Raw genomic sequence first — 17,305 nt, forward strand, 5'->3', positions numbered from 1 at the left:
TGGTTGATGTGGTAATTTGACATTTACATACTTTTACACTCCACTCGATATGTCAAATAAATAATTATTGTAATAGTCAAATCATTTAAGATAAAGAAGAAAAAAAAAATTAAATGAAAGTAATAGCCACCTATCTTTAAAAAAAAAAACATATTCATTTGACATCTTGCTTTTGGGATGTCAAAAATAACATCTCAACTTCTAGTCTTCATTTCACATCAGCTTTGACACATCGGTTGGAGTGATGTTAAATGTTATTTCTAGCTGTTACATATTTATGTGGCACGTTTGACACATCGGTTGGAGATGCTCTTATACATAAATTAGTAACACTAGTGTTCTAGTACGACACAATAATTTTCATTCTAGTGTTACAAATTTTAAATTCTAGCAAAGTTGCAATAATTTCAACTTTGAGGTTTCATTGCTCCAGGACCACCATTCATTGGTTTATTTTGGGCTAAACTTTAAATCAATGTGGAACCCAATTTATTAACAGCTTAACAAAGGAAAAGCCATGTGGATAGCATGGCATGGACTAATTGCACATTTGCAATTGATTAACCTCCCAATTAGATTCGATTTCTGTAAACAATCCAAAATAAATGTGGAGCAGTTTTGGGAAAAGCTATAAAGCCATTGAAATGGGACAAGGAAACAGATACTACTTTAAGCTGTATCCATCAAGTCGCTTTGGTAAGTTAAATGGGTATTGCTATTAAGTTAATCATATCATGTGATGGTAGTACCAACTACCAAGTCAAACAAATGATTAAAAATAAAAACCCGAAAAACTTGTAAGATTTTATTTTATTTTTCATAATAACAGGCACGTTGTACACGTTATAAAGTAAATAATTCTTTAAAATTAAATGGACGATGCAAAAAAAAACTCCACTCAACCTATTTGTACAATGCAAAAGGGTGGTAAAATTAAAATTGTGCGAAAAAAGCTAATGGAGTCTAGTCCAGAGAAAAAGAGTCTTATTTAGTAAATTGGAGGTCTCAGGTTTGAACTGCTATGGTATCTTAGTTGTGCGTGTGTGTGAAAAATCATCATCCATTGTAGTTTAAACTATCGCTTGTACTAAAAAAGTGCAACAAAGAGAGCAACATGTTGTTATTTCCAAGAGTTAATTTTCATGTCCTATTTTCAGCAAATCATGCCATCATGTAGCTCAATTATTTCATTTCTTTTGCCATTCACAGACAATGCAGCATAGCATGTAGACTACACAAAAAGCCTCCAAATCGCTATTCAATTATGGGATCCTTGTGAAAATTGCTCACACTAGTTGCCTCTGTTTTTTTTTAGGGAAACCTACACCCCTAGGCCTCCTCCAAAATTGCCCTCTTATTCAATTATGATACGACTCATTTTGAAGCTTTTCGGACTTGTGCATGCAAGCCAAATTATTTCTACCTAGTTGGCTGTTTGTAGGATCAAATTATTGGGCATACCTACAAAGAAATTTGTAACAGAAACAGAAAGGCAACTCTGCCTTTTTGGCAAATGAAATTGAAATCTACCCAAAAATGCTAAGGTAGCTTCAGTCAATATTCAAGACTAAGAAACACTACAATTCAAATGAAATTGAAAAACAAACTTTGACACATACTGATAATATCCTACAATTTTTCTTTTCTAATTTTTGGAAACATTCAAATCAGCAAGGAATCAACAAAAGACTCCAATTGACCATGATCTTGATCTGCCTTGAGATCCTGCTCATATTCCTCACAGATTTTCCATGTCATAGCAACTCTTTCTGCAGCTGCAGCAGCTTCTTCAGAATTCTGACTCCTGGCAGGGTCAAACACTTGAACAAAGTCATAACAATCTTCAACATTCTCACCACAAACCAAGCCCTCCCCAAAACAATCATCGTCTTCCTTCTTCATATCATCAGACCAAGACGCATGAAAATAATTAGGAACTTCTGCATCATAAAACCCAACTTCTTGTTCATGATCTCCCTCTCCATCACAAAAAGACCCAACTGGGGTTTTAACTGGAGACACCCTGGTAGGCTTTGGGAGATGAAGTTTGGTCCTTTTTGTTGTTGCACCAATATTTTCATGGTCATCATCACTTTTCTTGGCCTCCTCAGCTTGGACACATTTTGATTTTGGTTTTGGTGCAACTTCTTGAGTGCTGGTTTTTTGGATTCTGAGTCTTTTGGCGATGTGGGTGTTCCAGTAATTCTTGATCTCATTGTCAGTCCGACCAGGAAGCCTTCCAGCAATGAGAGACCAGCGGTTGCCGAGAAGGGCATGAAGCCTCACAATTAGGTCATCTTCCTCGGGAGTTATGTTGCCTCGCTTTATATCAGGCCGCAGATAGTTCATCCACCTTAGCCTGCAGCTCTTCCCACAACGAAGAAGCCCTTCATTTTCCACACCAAGAATTTAAAGAAGAAAAAAAAACCCAATAAACCAATTGTTACAATACAATTTATAAGACCAGAACAGAAAGGAAGAAGAAGAAAAGAAGCTGTTAGACTAAATGAATAAATAAATTACCAGCTTTATTAGGCAAAGAACTCCAATGGCCTTCACCATGGGACTGGATGTACTGAATGAGCAATGCGTCTTCTCTGGCAGTCCATGAACCTCTATGCAGACCCACCTTTGAACAACAGGGTGCTCTGCCCATGTTATGGAGGACAAAGACTCTCTGCTTCAGTCTAACCAAGACTCTCAACAGAGCACCACACCACCTTCTTTAGATTTTATACCATTAGCATTATTGTGACATTGTGAACATTAATTCTAGAAATGCCACAAGTGCATTTTCATACTTTTCCTCATTGACTAATTGGAGAATAATTTACATGTGATGAATTCTCAATTTGCGTATCTATAATTAATGAATTATTTGTACATGTAAATGTTAATTTAGGTCATTTTTTATTATATTTTTCTTTGCAACCAAAACTTATACGTCACATAGGGTACATACTATACTAGACTTTCATTGCTTTATCCAATCCTATGATATGAATCACATTTGTCATGTATTTCATTCACATTTAATTCTTAGAAGACGTGTTACATGTGCTCCTCATGAAATTTTGTCACCATTTAAAAAGAAAAGCTTGTCACATAAGTTATGCATTTTTCGTTTGCCCTCGTTTCTTTCCAGACATGCGGTGGGTCCATGCAATTGACATGCACATCCTTAACACCAAAGAGGATTTGCTTCATGATAAATAGGGTTCGTCTTCAAACTTATTCTCGAGTTGTATTTTGGTCTCTTAATTAAATTATTTATTTAAATAGTCTACAAACTTTTTATTAATTGGCCTATTGGTCCTATTGTTATATTATTTCAATATTACCGTTAATTTGAGGATTAAAGTCGTCAATTTATACTAACATATTAACCCTTAATTAATTAAAATCTAGATGAAATGCTATAAAAATCAGAAAACTAAAAACTGAAATGCCCAGTGGTAAATAAAATAAATAAAATAATTATTTTATAAAAAAAACCAAAAAATTAAAAATTAATGAAAATAAAAACCCACTAGAACCCTCCCCCCACGTCCATCTCTGCCGTAAGAGTTATATGGTAAAAAGTGAAACATGGAAGAAGTTGATGTCAAACAAAGACTCGCCAACAGTTGATTGTTGAAAATGAATCAAGATTGAAGAGGGAGGATCTGCTAATTGCTGGAGAGTCAACTGATCCGTGTGGCTTTGATCGAGGATGAGTAATGGAGGCTTGATTGGAGGAAGTCATGTCTGGTCTAATATCTGCAACGCACCCGACAAAACAACAACAAAGTTAAAAATGACCCGCGTGCGAGCGATGGTGGCTCCGACGAGGCAGACGGTGACGTAAGAATTGCTGGTGATGATATGGTGGTGAGAGTGGTGCAGCGTTCCAAGCGTAAAAGGCTTTAGGCACGCTGTGAAGAGGCGGTGAGGATGGAGCCCTTCTCTAGAACAGAGGGAAAGTGAAGAGGGAAGAGAGAGTATAGAGGGAGATAGGGCAGAGGGGAGAGAGGGAAAGGGGGAGACGAAGGGGAGGAGAGATGGCGCTGCAGGTTTTTTTGTTTTGTTTTTTCTCTAAAAAACTTATTTTTATTTTTTTAGCTATTAAAAGTCCTATTTAACCCTAAAAATATAGCATTTGCTCCTCACATGATTTAATTTAACAAAAAATGTCAAGATATGACTAATTCAACGAATAATAAAAGAGTTTGTGGACCATATGAACGAATAATTTAGTTGAGAGACCAAAATGTAACTCAAGTATAAATTTAAGGACAATTTGAGTAAATAATTCTGATAAATAAATAATTAAATTATTTATAAATATAAATTTTAAATATATGGGCACACCATATAAAATATTTCAATTATTTCAATTAATTAAATTATTCCACACCATATAAATATTTATTTATTTCAACTTGCCTCTTAATTTTAGAAGCAAATTGAAATAAATATGTTCTTGCAAATGGAAATGGATCTCTAACCTCTCACCAAACCAGACTGCTCCTCATTGAATACCACATCATTCTCACTAGCAGGCATATCTAAGTAGTTAGTAGCAGATCATAACCGTTGCAGCACGTGGTGCCCTACATTCCACACCATATTTATGCTCTTTCATTGTCCTAAGATCACATTTCAACACACTTCTCTTTCTTTCCTTCTTAATGGATGCAAGATACCTTCTTTTAACTTTCTAAATAAAAATTATGATATGCATGGCAATTAATCTACTCAAATCGCATTTAATGCAAAAGCTTTGAGTTATCTGAAACCGCTTTTAACCATTCTAAAAGCATTTTTCGCCGACCTAAAAGCTCGAAATTTCATCAATAAGAGATGCTAGTTTGGTCTATAGTCCTCCCACCCCTTAGCTATGAGCTTTAAAAATTGTTCTCTCAACCTCCTAACGTGCTCTGATATAGCAGCTCATCCCCATTTTTCATAATTATTCACAGTTCTGACGTTCTAAAGTTCAAGTAAGTCATTCTGAAGCCTCTGTTTCCCCCATCATAATTTATGAGGGCTTATCTTTCTTAGTACAGTAGAGCGCTATCAATCACAGCCCACCACCACCCTTAAAAGCCACGGATTCTACTGCAGCAGAGCATTTAAAAAGAGGGAAGTTGAAGGGAGAGCATTTAGCTGAGACTGAAGAGCAACCACCCAAAATTTAATTTCATTAATGAAATGTCAAGAAGACATACAATAATATTTCTGAGTGCAAAGATTTCAGAACAGAAGATGCCCCACAGACACCTGTATTATACACACTTGTAAAAATATATTATATACACATCTCCTAATCTAAGGGATTAACTGCCTGCCACATAAAACTCAGTATAATTTCTGCGCTGAAAACCAACAAATTAAAGAATCATATAAATTTTACTTGTATAAGATGATCCAATACAAAACTTAAAAGCAATTCCACCAGCCGCTTGTGGACACCTGGTGGGACTGCAGGTGAATTGGATTACAGTTGCTACCTGGCATGACCTGACTGGACTACAATACATTTGGTAATCTTCAAGGGTGCACACTAGGCAAGCTGTCAATGATACTGCATTGTACAAGCACCAAGAATTATTTAACCAATACCAGCGGTGATTGCAAGGATGCATAATCACTGTCCAAAAAATGCCGTCTTTGGGGATTTTAACGACGAATAGGTGTACCGTAATTGTGGTAGGTTCTAATACGTCCGTCCCAGCCGGCAGTGACGATCACAAGGCCCCACAAATTAGGACCAGACATGCTCTGACAAGCACTCCTCAAAAATTTGTAGTCGGATCTACACATTGTTGGGGAGACGGCCACCGGACTTGAATTTACAAGTTTCTCCTCAGGCCAAGTTGCAGTGCCCTTTGGCAAGGCCTCCAACAAAAACCCACGACCCAAAGAGAAGCAATCGGGTGAAGAGAGGTGCATTTTCTGTTCTACTTTCTCATCGAAACTGAGATGCTTCAGCTGATTATCAAGGCAACTTCCCGGCATGTCCCCCGTGAATCTAGGGGATGGAAGTGTTCCTGGAATGATGTTCACACCATTCCAAGGTATAGCAATCATTGACTTGTGGGACACAAAACTCTCACAAGACCATATGTTCCTCGGTCGTGAAGAGGTCATGTCCTGGCTATTATAGTTCCAGATGCGAACATTTGAATCCTCGCTTGCTGAGACAATGTGCGTTCCGTCTGAGGTAAAAGATGCTAACATATGGTTTCCACCATTTCGAAGACCTAATGAGAATTGATAAAAACATCAATGATAGAGTCGAAGGAGACTTTTGGGGTGGGGAATAACAATAACTTTATAAAAGAAGAAGAGATGACACATACCCCTAAATTTGCAGACGACATCAAACCCATAAATTACACGGACTACTGAATCAGCAGAAGTCACCATAACTTGGCTTGGGTTGCTTGGAGAAAACTGGGGAATCATATTACATTAGTATACTGCAGTAAAGTAAAGAAGTGAAAATGGAAGAAATAACATAACCAATTGTCCATAACCACCTGAAAGCCAGTTATCCGTTTTCCAGGTGACTTCTTCTTGCCCTGTATGCTTATCGGAGCATCCAACTCCAGATGATTATCTGAAAAAATTGAAACCATGATCATGAACCACTCAGATAGAATAAGACAAAACAATAACACAAGCCTTAGCAGCCCATGGGTAGATCTCGCCTGTACAAAATTGGCTTGCAAGAGAAGGATGCTAAGAGCTCAAACATTAAATCAGAAAGTTGCATATAATGATCTAACATTAGACATTTTGAAATATCCGGCCATATTTTTTTTAAAAAAAAACATATATATATATATATATATCATGTAATAACATATCAAGAAAATCATTTCATGTTAACAGAATTTGCAGGGAAGATAAGGAGATACTAAAGCATTTAATTATCAGGACTTCCCAATTTACTATTATGCTTCACAAATCTGGTTTTAATTAGAAGTGCCATAGTAGCATGCTATTAAGAAAATTTCACTATTAGGTCTTCATACCTATGATGTTATAAAAACAGCAGTTTCCAGTCACAAAACCGACGATTCCTCCCTGCAAATATCAAATAACAAAGTCATATAAACAAAACCAATTTGTTTCATGCTTAATTTTTCATTTTCAAGCAAAAAATTCCAACAGACCTTTCCATCAGGACGATAAGATACAGCAGTGACTATCTCACGAACATCAATATAATCAACAACCAGACAACGAATAACTTCCCAGATGCGAACTTTTCCATCTATTGAACCGCTGATGAAGTAATTATCATCCAGAGGGTTGAAATTAACGCATGTCACTGCAACAAGTATCACAGCTTTAGATAATCATTGCAGAACTACTTGAAAATGAGAGAGAATTGAGAACATAACACTATAGAGAACTAGCATAAACCAAGTTATTGATTCACTACATTGTAAAAGAATACAAACAAGTAGCAAGGCTCACCATAATTATTGTGAGAGAAAACTCTCAGGCATCTGTCACATCCTACTTGCCATAGACGAACTGTCTTATCAACAGAGGATGAGAGCAGAAACTGCAGCACACACAAAAAAGACAGAGAAGATTAGTTTCACCAAGTTCAGTAGATTAAAACAAACTTTGGGGCAAAGAAAAATTGCAATAGGGAATAAAACCCAATACTAACCCCTTTCTTTGACCATGAGAGATCTAAGACCTCCCTGCTGTGTCCCCGAAACTCATGAACAGGCTTCTCCAATAAACGGAATATCTTTGGAGGAAAAATGACACATGTTGAGTCCGATGATCTCAATCTCTGCGCCTTATCTTTATCCACATTTGGAGAGTCTAACTTAGAAAACGGATTTGTTTTGAAGTATAAAGAAGAAGGATCGCCAGAAATATCAAATTTGTTGAATCCCTCATCCTCGATCACCTTCCACACGCGCACAACACCATCTTCACCAGCACTTGCCAAGTATTTCCCATCAAGACTGAACTTCATGGACAAAATTGTACCTTCATGAGCAGGAAAATCTTGCCCAGCATAAAGTGAAGACAGTTCTTTGGTCCCTTTTTTACTTGGATAAACTCGGACTCTTCGCATACCTGTTCCTGATGCAGATTTAAGACTGATGGGGCTCAATGCAGCCTCATGTTTATCAACAACGCACATCCCAATTCCTAATTTCCTTAACCATCCCCTTTTAACTTTCTTTTTCGCATCAAGAAAGAACCTAGCATTATCAACTTCTCTCTGCAACAATTGCTGAATTGAAGGAGATGGTCCTGGTGCATGGTTTGTATGAATCTCCCCAACACTAACCAATTGATTTAGTCCCACTTGACCTAATCTGCAAAGCCTTCCATCCTGACCCAATTCATTCACAATGATATCCATTCTCTGATTTAAAGTCCTCACTGCACATCCAAAATTCTCATCCAAAGCACCATTTCCTAGTGACTCCCGAGCTTCATTTGACAGAGCAGATGCTGTGGACTGGCTTGAGCAAGACGCCTCTTCCAATCCCGAAGTTCTCAACACCACACAGCTATCTTCTTTTATTCTATCAATACTCATTTCAATTTTTTCAGCACAGTCATCTCCTGCTTCTTCTTCCATGATTAAATTCCGATCCAAATCTAAACCCATCCATTGCAGGAACTTATGGCGGCGCTCATGAACACTATCCAGGTTCTTAGCCCAAACCTCATCATACCTCAAGAAACCTGAAGTACTAGAACTAAATTCATCACAACCATCTGAACCCCAATCCGAAACAGAAGACAGGTCCTCACGGGTATCATAAAATTGATCCTCACGCTCTTCACTATAACTCCCCATCAATTCACTGTTTTCCCCTCTTCGTTTTCAACCCATGAGATCCTGAGTCAAAAACTAAAAACAATGAGAAATTTCAATTTTGTTCTAACCTCACAATTAGATAACAAAAAAAGACTAATCCTTTTCCTTATCCACAACCTAAAATCTCAAATTTTCTATTGACAATCAAATCCACAAACTGCAAAAAACAAACAACCCCCCAACACAGATCCTGAAATGATCCTATCTTCAGTCCAAACATATGATTTTCTCACAAAACGCAAACCCAAATCAGAAAAAAGAACAAAGGAAGCCAAACCCAACAGATTGTTTCCAAAACCAAATGAAAATCACAATAAAAAAGGAAGAGTTTTGCTCACCTGGGTCACCACCAAACTTCGGTCAAACCCCAGAAATCTAATCCCTCATAGGGATTTCCACTTTCTCAACCCCTTCTAATTTCCCTTTCTCTGTCATCAGCAAAAGTTCCCACTTGAGGAAGCAAAGAATACTCAAAACATGAAACTTTAAACAAATGAAATAAACTAATAAACTGAAACAAACATAAAATAATAGACAAGACAGAGAAAAGAGCAAAAATTTGCCTCGGTTTGTGCGCCAGTACCAAGAAGAGAAGAGAAGAGAGTGGAAGGTGCTCCTTGTTTGCGTTGTGTTGTGTGTCTTTTTTCTCTATCTTCCTCGCACATCCGCACTGTCTGATACAATTTGATTGGTACGGAACGGATCCCCCAAACCTTTGTAAAACTATGGTCTTTGTTTTACTTAGTTTTAACTCTTTTGAGTTCCCTTTTTCCAATGACCACGGTTCTATTTTTTTATTGTTTTATTTTTAACCAAATTCTGCGATTGGATTTGGGTTTGGGTCTTGGGTTTTAGTTCTGGTTTTTACTAATGACGTCTTTTTCCCTCCAATTATTACAGCATGAGGAGGAGTGTCTGCACTTTCATTTTTTCTTTTTCTTTTTCTTTTTCTAGAATCTTTAGTTGGAAAAAAAGAAGTGGAAATGACTTTTCAATAACGTTGAATTATTTTTAAAATAAAATAGAGCTATTCATATAGCAAAATTAGGTAAATAATTATACGCGTGATTGTCCTTGAAGCCTCTAAGAATTTTGTTAATTCAAATTTTTAACCGTCCAAATGTTGAAATGAACGACACCATACTATTGTTTAATGTTTAAACTTACTAAAGCAATCAACAAGTATCTCTTCTCTTAAAATAAAGTATGTGTGACACATCGGTGCATATGTTAAATTAAGTATGTAATAATTATCTAACTAGTTGTGTAATGAGAGCTCCAACACGTACAGAAAATGTAGGTGGGAAGGCATGAGAATGAATAAGGAAAAAGGGTTAAATATCTTTTTGGTTATCGGGTTTTATACGAAAATTCAATTTGGTCATTGAGAAAAAAAAATAATCAAATTGGTCACTCTGTTTCCTAAAGTTTAAAATTTTTTCAGTTACCTTCGTTAAATGCTGTTTTTATTTTTTATTTTTTATGAAGCACGTTCAATCTTCTTCCTTTAACTCAGTCTTTTTTCCAATATACCCTAATTGGTTGAGTTTGAGGAAGAAGACCACAAAAATAATAATAATAATTGTACTTAACGAAAGATAAAGGAAGGTTTATAAATTATAAATTTTAAAAAACATAATAATCAATTTGACTACAAAAATTTCTCAGTAACGAAATTTTTGTGTCTAACCCAGTGATAAATATAAAAAAAAGGTATTCAACCCTTTTTATTAAAAAAAAAAATTCAACAAAAGGTGGAGTTGACGAACCTGGATTAGTAAAAAGGAGCTCATTCCGTCCCACGTGTCAACACCCCCTATTGACTACGAAGTCTTCGTCGGCATTTTTGAATTGAGAGTTCTTCTAGCAACGGGCCCACTTTGAAAGGTCAAGTTCTCGTGAAGTTGAAGCAAATTAGGTTAACAGTTAGCCAAAAAAACTTGTTTTTATTTCATGTTTTTATTTTATAGGCAATGAACTTTGTCACCAAAAAATAATTAAACAAATGTATGAGCATGACCGGCCACTTCCATCCAAAACCAATAATAAAGAGGCAGACAACAATGATTTTTTAATAAAGTTATTTTGTTCTTTTCTTTTGTAAATAACATGAGATGTCCCTACACTTGAAGAGTGTGATTAATTCTCGTTCGGAATTCGATTCGTCCTTAATCACAAAATGCTTCCAATAAGTTTCGAACCCCTGCCATTGAGGCATTAAATAACTAGCCAGTTGGAAGTGGCAGGTGGCAATTTGCCAACCGCACCACACCTTGTGGGTTAAGTTATTTTGTTACTTTGGTTTTAGGTCAAATTACTTTTAAAAAATTTACACAAAAACATACAAAAATGAAATATGGATAAATTATTATACATTTGCTTTATTTTCTGCTATCTTTTTCTTTTGTCAAACTTGTTGTGTGGGTTTGAAGCAGTCAAACATATGCCATGCGACCTTTTGAACCTTTGGTTCTTTCCAAATGAGAAATATTTATATAAATAATAATAATAATAATCAATGCCATTTGAATAAGCACCAATCCCCTCTCAACCTTCGTTTAAGATGATCTCAATTAATTTCTTAGGCAGCCTCAGTTTATGAATGTTATCAATTTCATTATTTTGTGTGTATGATAACACTCTGAAAAAAAATTGAAAATGAAGGCCCTCTTTTGAATCCCAAACTTTTATTAGAGTTGTATTTTGTAATTAGCTCCATTTTCCCTCACTGATGCGGGAATGATTTTGTGGACGGTACAATGGAAGACACAACAAATAGAATCTTCCCTCTCCAATTCTAATGGCCCAGAAAAGAAATAACCCATAGGCTCAGACGTTGCAAAACATTTATGCAGGCCCTGCCCCTGTTGTACACTAGGCTGGCTTAGCAGTCCTGGGCCTTTTCTACAACATTTTTTGCGTTCTTTCGAAAATATCACATTATTGATCATATCTCGACAATAGCTCGAGCCTCAATAACGCATTTGAGTTTCACTTTTGAGGAAGATATGATCGGCAATGTAATCAGTAAAATGTTATAAATGATTTAAAAATTAAAATTAGAGTACATTGGCAGACTTTACAAGGCCTTTCGAACTATGGAGAAGATGCAATTGGGTCATGCTAGAATTCATTTTCCAAGTTGCCAGAGGCCCAAGAAAATAAAGCTAAGAAAGAACCAAATAAAATACACTAAAGATCATTAGGGTTAAGCCTCACTCTATGTGAGCAAAGGTTCGAAATCTCAAGCATTCAATGAATATTTTGTGTAAACCCACCTTTCCCTTGTAATAATAATAATAAAAAAATCATTAGGGTTAAGATTGAGAAATTGTAAACGTTCATAACAATAATGAAAACCGACAAACACGAAATTACAATAATACAAACACACAAGGCTTTTTTCAATGTAACGACGTCCCTTTAAACCCCAAAGAAGAAGGAAAGCCGAAAGCTTACAGAAAAATCAGCAACCACAAAAAGGATGTGGTGGTCCAAAAGTAGCACTTCTCTGCGCCCTATTTAGGGAGACTATGGGGTTCCATTCTTGGAGGCTTTTTAGGTTTAGTGCGGTGGTGAGGCCCTCCTTCTGTACACACACACTAGAAGACATTAGACACCAACCAATTAAGTGGTGATGGTTTCAAAAATACTTGATTTTGTGACCCTTCAATCTTTCATATGGTTGCAATGTCTGCATCATAGTTAGCCCTTGCAGTTAGTAGTTGACTTGGATAGTCGCTATAGTTGATTTGTGGTTCATTACGAGCAATTGTGTTCCTAGCTAATTAGTGGAACTTTGACAAGTTTGTCAATTAAGTACTCAAATTACCTCTCTCATGGTCTAGGCCCGTCACCACCTTATCGGTGACTCAAGGCGATCCCTATAAATTTTCTAATTCATTTTTAAAGAATGGCTTAAATGATTCTTAGGGCTAGTTCGGGAATGATTCTAGGAGTTATGCGGAGAAGCACTATATATAATCACTTTAAGTGATTTTAAGCAATTTCAAGGAAAATCACTTCACATGTGCTTCTCCATAAAATCACTTAAAGTGATACATAGAAAAGTGATTCTCTGTATAAGTGAGTTTGACCTATCTAGAATCACTCCCAAACGTGCCCTTAATTTTAGTATTATGGTGTCATTATCGACAATTTTTCACCACTCGACGTCCCTCTATTGTTGATTTTGAATACTATACCCTTCTACTGATTAATCATCACGCCTATCTTGAAATTTAACATTGTAGTGGTTGAATTTAATATACCGGCTACTAAATAATAGGGCACTCATGGACGCTTGTAATTTGGGAAACAAGAAAGGAAGAATATTTTGCACTTGTTTACAAATAGAAGTAAAATTTTACGCGTACAAGAAACACACATGTTACATAATAATTCTTTTATGTTTGACTTAAAATGACGGGCAGATATCTTTCATTGTTATTAACTTATTCATGGCATCTTAGCACCCACGAATATTGGTGTAAGAGTCATACCCAACCACCCATCTAAAATATTATTATACAGATATTTCATGCATCCAAGCGAATAAATTAAACTATATTATCAAGTAAGTAGGAGCTTTTACATTCTTATCAATAGCAGTGTGATATGTGTACAGAAGTTTTTCTTTTCGTGTTTTTGATGATTTATTTTTGCATATGTGTCAAACTGTTTGCATAAAGGAGGGAGTATCTTTTTACCGGTAAGAAAGCAAGTAGTGTCGGTTCATTAATTTCAAAGTTTTCAAATAAAATAAAATGCACTTGTTTTGTGTTTGTGCGTACTCGATCGTGTATGCATGCATTATTACTTACAAATAATCTTATACAAATATGTGCCTTGCATTATATATGTGATCAAAATTAAAATATATCATTCACAAAATTATTACATTATATATATGTATATAGGGTTTAGGGTTTATGTAAGCTCTATGTATTACCATTAGGTTAATTAAAAATTGATACCTCAATCTTTTCCAACTAAGGCTATTATAAAGTTTGTTGTTTTACATGATTTTTAGCCCCTTCTTCTTCACATGTGAATGAGGGCACGTGGATCACTTGCAAAAGTTAACCTGAAAAAAATATAGATGTATGTTAATGGAAGTTGCGTAAGCTTGGCCTGCAAACTTTGGTTGTTTTGGGAAATGTAGGTGGCGTGGACCCTTTGAGGTTTGGCCTGGCTAGACGCCGGCCTTCACTATGTCATTATATATAGGGAATGGCCTGCCCTCCCTTGTGCTTTTAAGCCCCCCGTTTGCTTATCTAATTATTGAATCCCATATGCACCAAAATTTGGCCATGTGTTGATGTTGCACTAACTCCACACCACCCTCTCGTGCTTCAACAATGTGTTCACTACCTAAGTTCTTTTGCAATTACCTTAATTATTCCATTCATTTAAATTAAGAAATCGCATCTATAGATAGTCAATCGCTGGTTGGAACAATCATAAATTAGGTTAAAACCGTCACATGCGATTAGTAGGGCAGTACAATTTTATTTTCGTTTTATTTGTCAATCAATCAATCAATCAATGCAAATGCTTAAGTTGTAGGGTTTAGTTTTTGAATTTTGGCTAAAGGCGTCTAGATGCACCGCTGATTAATAGACTGATGCAAATTTATATTCATTTTATCTAGTCGATCAATAAGCTTATGCAAATTTAAGTTGTAAGGCTTAATTTCTCAAATTTTAAATAAATTAAAGTAAATCCGTAAGCGAGTAACTCAGAAGTTAATGAATTACATTCATTCCAACTTAAAATCCATGTTATGTTATGTATCTCATTCACGTATATGGATAGGTAGGTATAATTTAATAGCAGTTGGAAAATATATTCCAAATTAAAGATGTTGTTAGAGAATAACTTCACGCATATCTGTGTTCATGAAGCACAAAGATGGAAGTTGGTGTAAATTCAACTGAGATTTAGTGGGTCCAGAACAAAATCTTGCAAGCTACCATGAAAGGAGGCCTGGCCAAATCGGACGGTTGGAATCATCCTATGAGTTCACATTGATCAAAACATATTCACTTTGACCATGTATTAATATTATATGTATATATGGAGGGAGAGGAGGTTTTGAAAGTGATGTGTAAATGTGTTGAGTTGTGTATGACAAAGTCATCGTCCAAGTTGCTCCTAAAATCCCTTTTGCTGACGTGTGGCGCACTATCCACATGCGGTCCACGTCAACATAGGGACCCACTCACGTGACATCATCTTCATCATCCTAGGTTAGGCGTATGGCAGGTTGGGTTGGGACGAATTTTCTGATCTTTTGATCAGATGGACGGCTCTTATTGAATCTGCGATTGGGATTCTTTTCTTCCTTGGTAGGGTTTTGGAGATGATGGATGGGCATGCGCATGTATGACGTGGGTCCCACCCTACAACGCTCCACCACCGCCCAAAATTTTTAGACGAGATTTTCAATGGCTGGCCATGGCTCTTGTGCTTTTGGCTTCAACATCACCGCACACGTGGCAGCATGCCAAGGATTTGTTTTGTTTTGTTTTTTTTTCTGGGGTGTGGGGCCTGCCTTTTGAAGATGCCCCCACATCTGACGGCTTCTATTCGCGCCGGTTTTGCTAACGGTACTGATATGGTACAGTTGCTTGTAGTCTACTGCAACTCTATACAGTAATAGCCACGTATATTTGTAGCGGAAAAAGTGTAGATTACTGCACTTAAAACTTATTAAAGTTTAATCTAGTATATATATATATATATATTTATAAAAAAAAGATTAAATAGTTCTCAAAGTTGTTCAAACAAAAAAGGTCCCTTATTTACCTAACACTTTCAGAAGTGATGAAAATGTCTTTAGACTTCAAATGGTAAGGGGACAACCATGCAAGTACAAATAATATTTTTCATACAATTTACGGATAATTTGTTGACAGAGTAGGACAAATTGTTATTACTTTTGAGGTTTAGACTTTAATTTACTAAGTTAATTAAGTTATTTTTTTAACGCATTAATCAAATCAATGGATGTTTTCTACGTGTCTATGTTAAGAGTTTATAGACTTAAATACATTAATTGGTGTTTGGTGCATTTGAGAAATTCCTTAGTTCGGCAGGTGATGTATATTAATAAAATCAATAGGTGTTTTTAACGTGTCGATGTTAAGAGCCTATAGAACTATACTAAAAACAAATGAAATACTAATTAATGTCTCTAGTATTTGAGAAATTCTCTAGTTTAGTAGGTGAATTATGTCACATGTCCGACCATACAGAAACACAAACAAGAGACTGATGCATTAAGAGGGGATGTATGAAGCGTAAATACAAAAAAGTCTTCTTGTTTATATGTGTGTGTGGTTAAACTTAGATGCTTAGCGCGATTCACCTGAAAAATTAAGAAATTTCTACTTAGTACTAGTGAAAGGGATTTGAAGTAGAATTAGGTGGGGGCCATTGTGGAAATATGATTAGGTATTCTAATAATGTCATACCAGATGTGTTCAGAAAGAAAAGAAATATATATCACATGGTCCTACATGATTGATGAATGGAGAGGCAGAGAGGGTCCCATTTTCATCAATCAAGGCCATGATGACAAGGAAGAGCCCAGCCAATCAGGGCCGTTCAAGTTCAATCATTCAGCTTCAATTCAAGTTAGATGTCAGTGGCTCAGTGCATCGTCCACGTGTCGCTCGTTTACTTAACCAACACAGACCCCTTGGAATCTTAAGTGACAAGTGAAACAACGGCTGAGTCTGCTATGCATAATAATGCATGTGCAGGGTTAAGGGAATGTTTGGTACTTCGGTTTGGTTGAGCTTCCAAAATGCATTTTTTTTTTGGCTTTTGGATTTAGCAACATTTGATAGAAGTAATTTCTGGCTAATTGATGTGCTTAAAATATGGTTATCATCATCATCCTTCACTTTTCTTTTTGCATTAAACTATGAGATCGCGAATGATCTGCAACATAATATAAATATATATATGCTTTGAATACAAGAGATTATTTTGTAATCGTTTATTTTCAAATGATAATAATTTATGATCAGTGCTATTCTGAGTTCAATGTCATGAAAAGATTTTGTAGACGTACGTGTGTCATACTTTGGACTGATTCATTTCAGCCAGAGAGATAGAGCAACATGAAGTAGTCTATTTCACTCCAACATCAATACTTATTTTTACTTTCTAGAATTCAACAACTATCTGTCGTTGATGACATTTACTTAGTGCATGCGTGTTGTTAAACTAATTAACCTAGTCAGAAACGCATCCTAATTTCTAAGACTTTCAATGAAATGTATTGGTAGCAACGCAACGCGTACTAGTGCTTGTTAATAGTCAAATGCAACAACAAATTTCACTTTCAAAAATAGGACCAAAACATCATAATACTCAAAATTGAAGTAGTTGAATGTAGGGATTTCATTGAATGGTTCTTTAATTCAAGTGTAAATACATCTC

General features: G+C 35.9%; 2 protein-coding genes across 4 annotated transcripts; both read right to left on the reverse strand.

The window, feature by feature from the left end:
• On the reverse strand, positions 1,520–2,793 carry LOC18775990 (transcription factor MYB6). The gene is made up of 2 exons (XM_020564266.1): positions 2,524–2,793; positions 1,520–2,387 (listed from the first exon to the last, which is right to left on the reverse strand). The coding sequence occupies exons 1-2, from the start codon at positions 2,654–2,656 to the stop codon at positions 1,663–1,665; spliced, it is 858 nt and encodes a 285-aa protein (XP_020419855.1). The 5' UTR covers positions 2,657–2,793; the 3' UTR covers positions 1,520–1,662.
• LOC18776882 (uncharacterized WD repeat-containing protein all2124) lies at positions 5,153–9,580 on the reverse strand. Of its 3 annotated transcripts, none has more exons than XM_020564263.1 (9): positions 9,435–9,580; positions 9,190–9,279; positions 7,673–8,884; positions 7,471–7,561; positions 7,164–7,321; positions 7,023–7,074; positions 6,525–6,604; positions 6,345–6,438; positions 5,153–6,245 (listed from the first exon to the last, which is right to left on the reverse strand). In XM_020564263.1, the coding sequence occupies exons 3-9, from the start codon at positions 8,828–8,830 to the stop codon at positions 5,662–5,664; spliced, it is 2,217 nt and encodes a 738-aa protein (XP_020419852.1). In that variant the 5' UTR covers positions 8,831–8,884; positions 9,190–9,279; positions 9,435–9,580; the 3' UTR covers positions 5,153–5,661. The 3 variants fall into 3 exon arrangements, with proteins under 3 accessions (XP_020419852.1, XP_007210339.1, XP_020419851.1); XM_007210277.2 differs by having other exon boundaries at positions 7,673–8,872; positions 9,435–9,579; XM_020564262.1 differs by having other exon boundaries at positions 7,673–8,872; positions 9,190–9,301; positions 9,435–9,579.

The sequence above is a fragment of the Prunus persica genome, chromosome G5 (assembly GCF_000346465.2).
Source record: "Prunus persica cultivar Lovell chromosome G5, Prunus_persica_NCBIv2, whole genome shotgun sequence".
In the NCBI taxonomy this organism is placed as follows: Eukaryota; Viridiplantae; Streptophyta; class Magnoliopsida; order Rosales; family Rosaceae; genus Prunus; species Prunus persica.

Bases quoted from the DNA above. Each gene is read 5' to 3' on its own strand.
- LOC18775990 (XM_020564266.1), bottom strand. From the start codon at position 2,656: ATGGGCAGAGCACCCTGTTGTTCAAAGGTGGGTCTGCATAGAGGTTCA. The intron at 2,388-2,523 runs GTAATTTATTTA...TGGAAAATGAAG, and splicing joins TTCTTTGCCTAATAAAGCTG to GGCTTCTTCGTTGTGGGAAG.
- LOC18776882 (XM_020564263.1), bottom strand. From the start codon at position 8,830: ATGGGGAGTTATAGTGAAGAGCGTGAGGATCAATTTTATGATACCCGT. The intron at 7,075-7,163 runs GTCTGTTGGAAT...TGATATTTGCAG, and splicing joins CTTATCGTCCTGATGGAAAG to GGAGGAATCGTCGGTTTTGT. The intron at 6,246-6,344 runs GTATGTGTCATC...AATTCTCATTAG, and splicing joins TGTCGTCTGCAAATTTAGGG to GTCTTCGAAATGGTGGAAAC.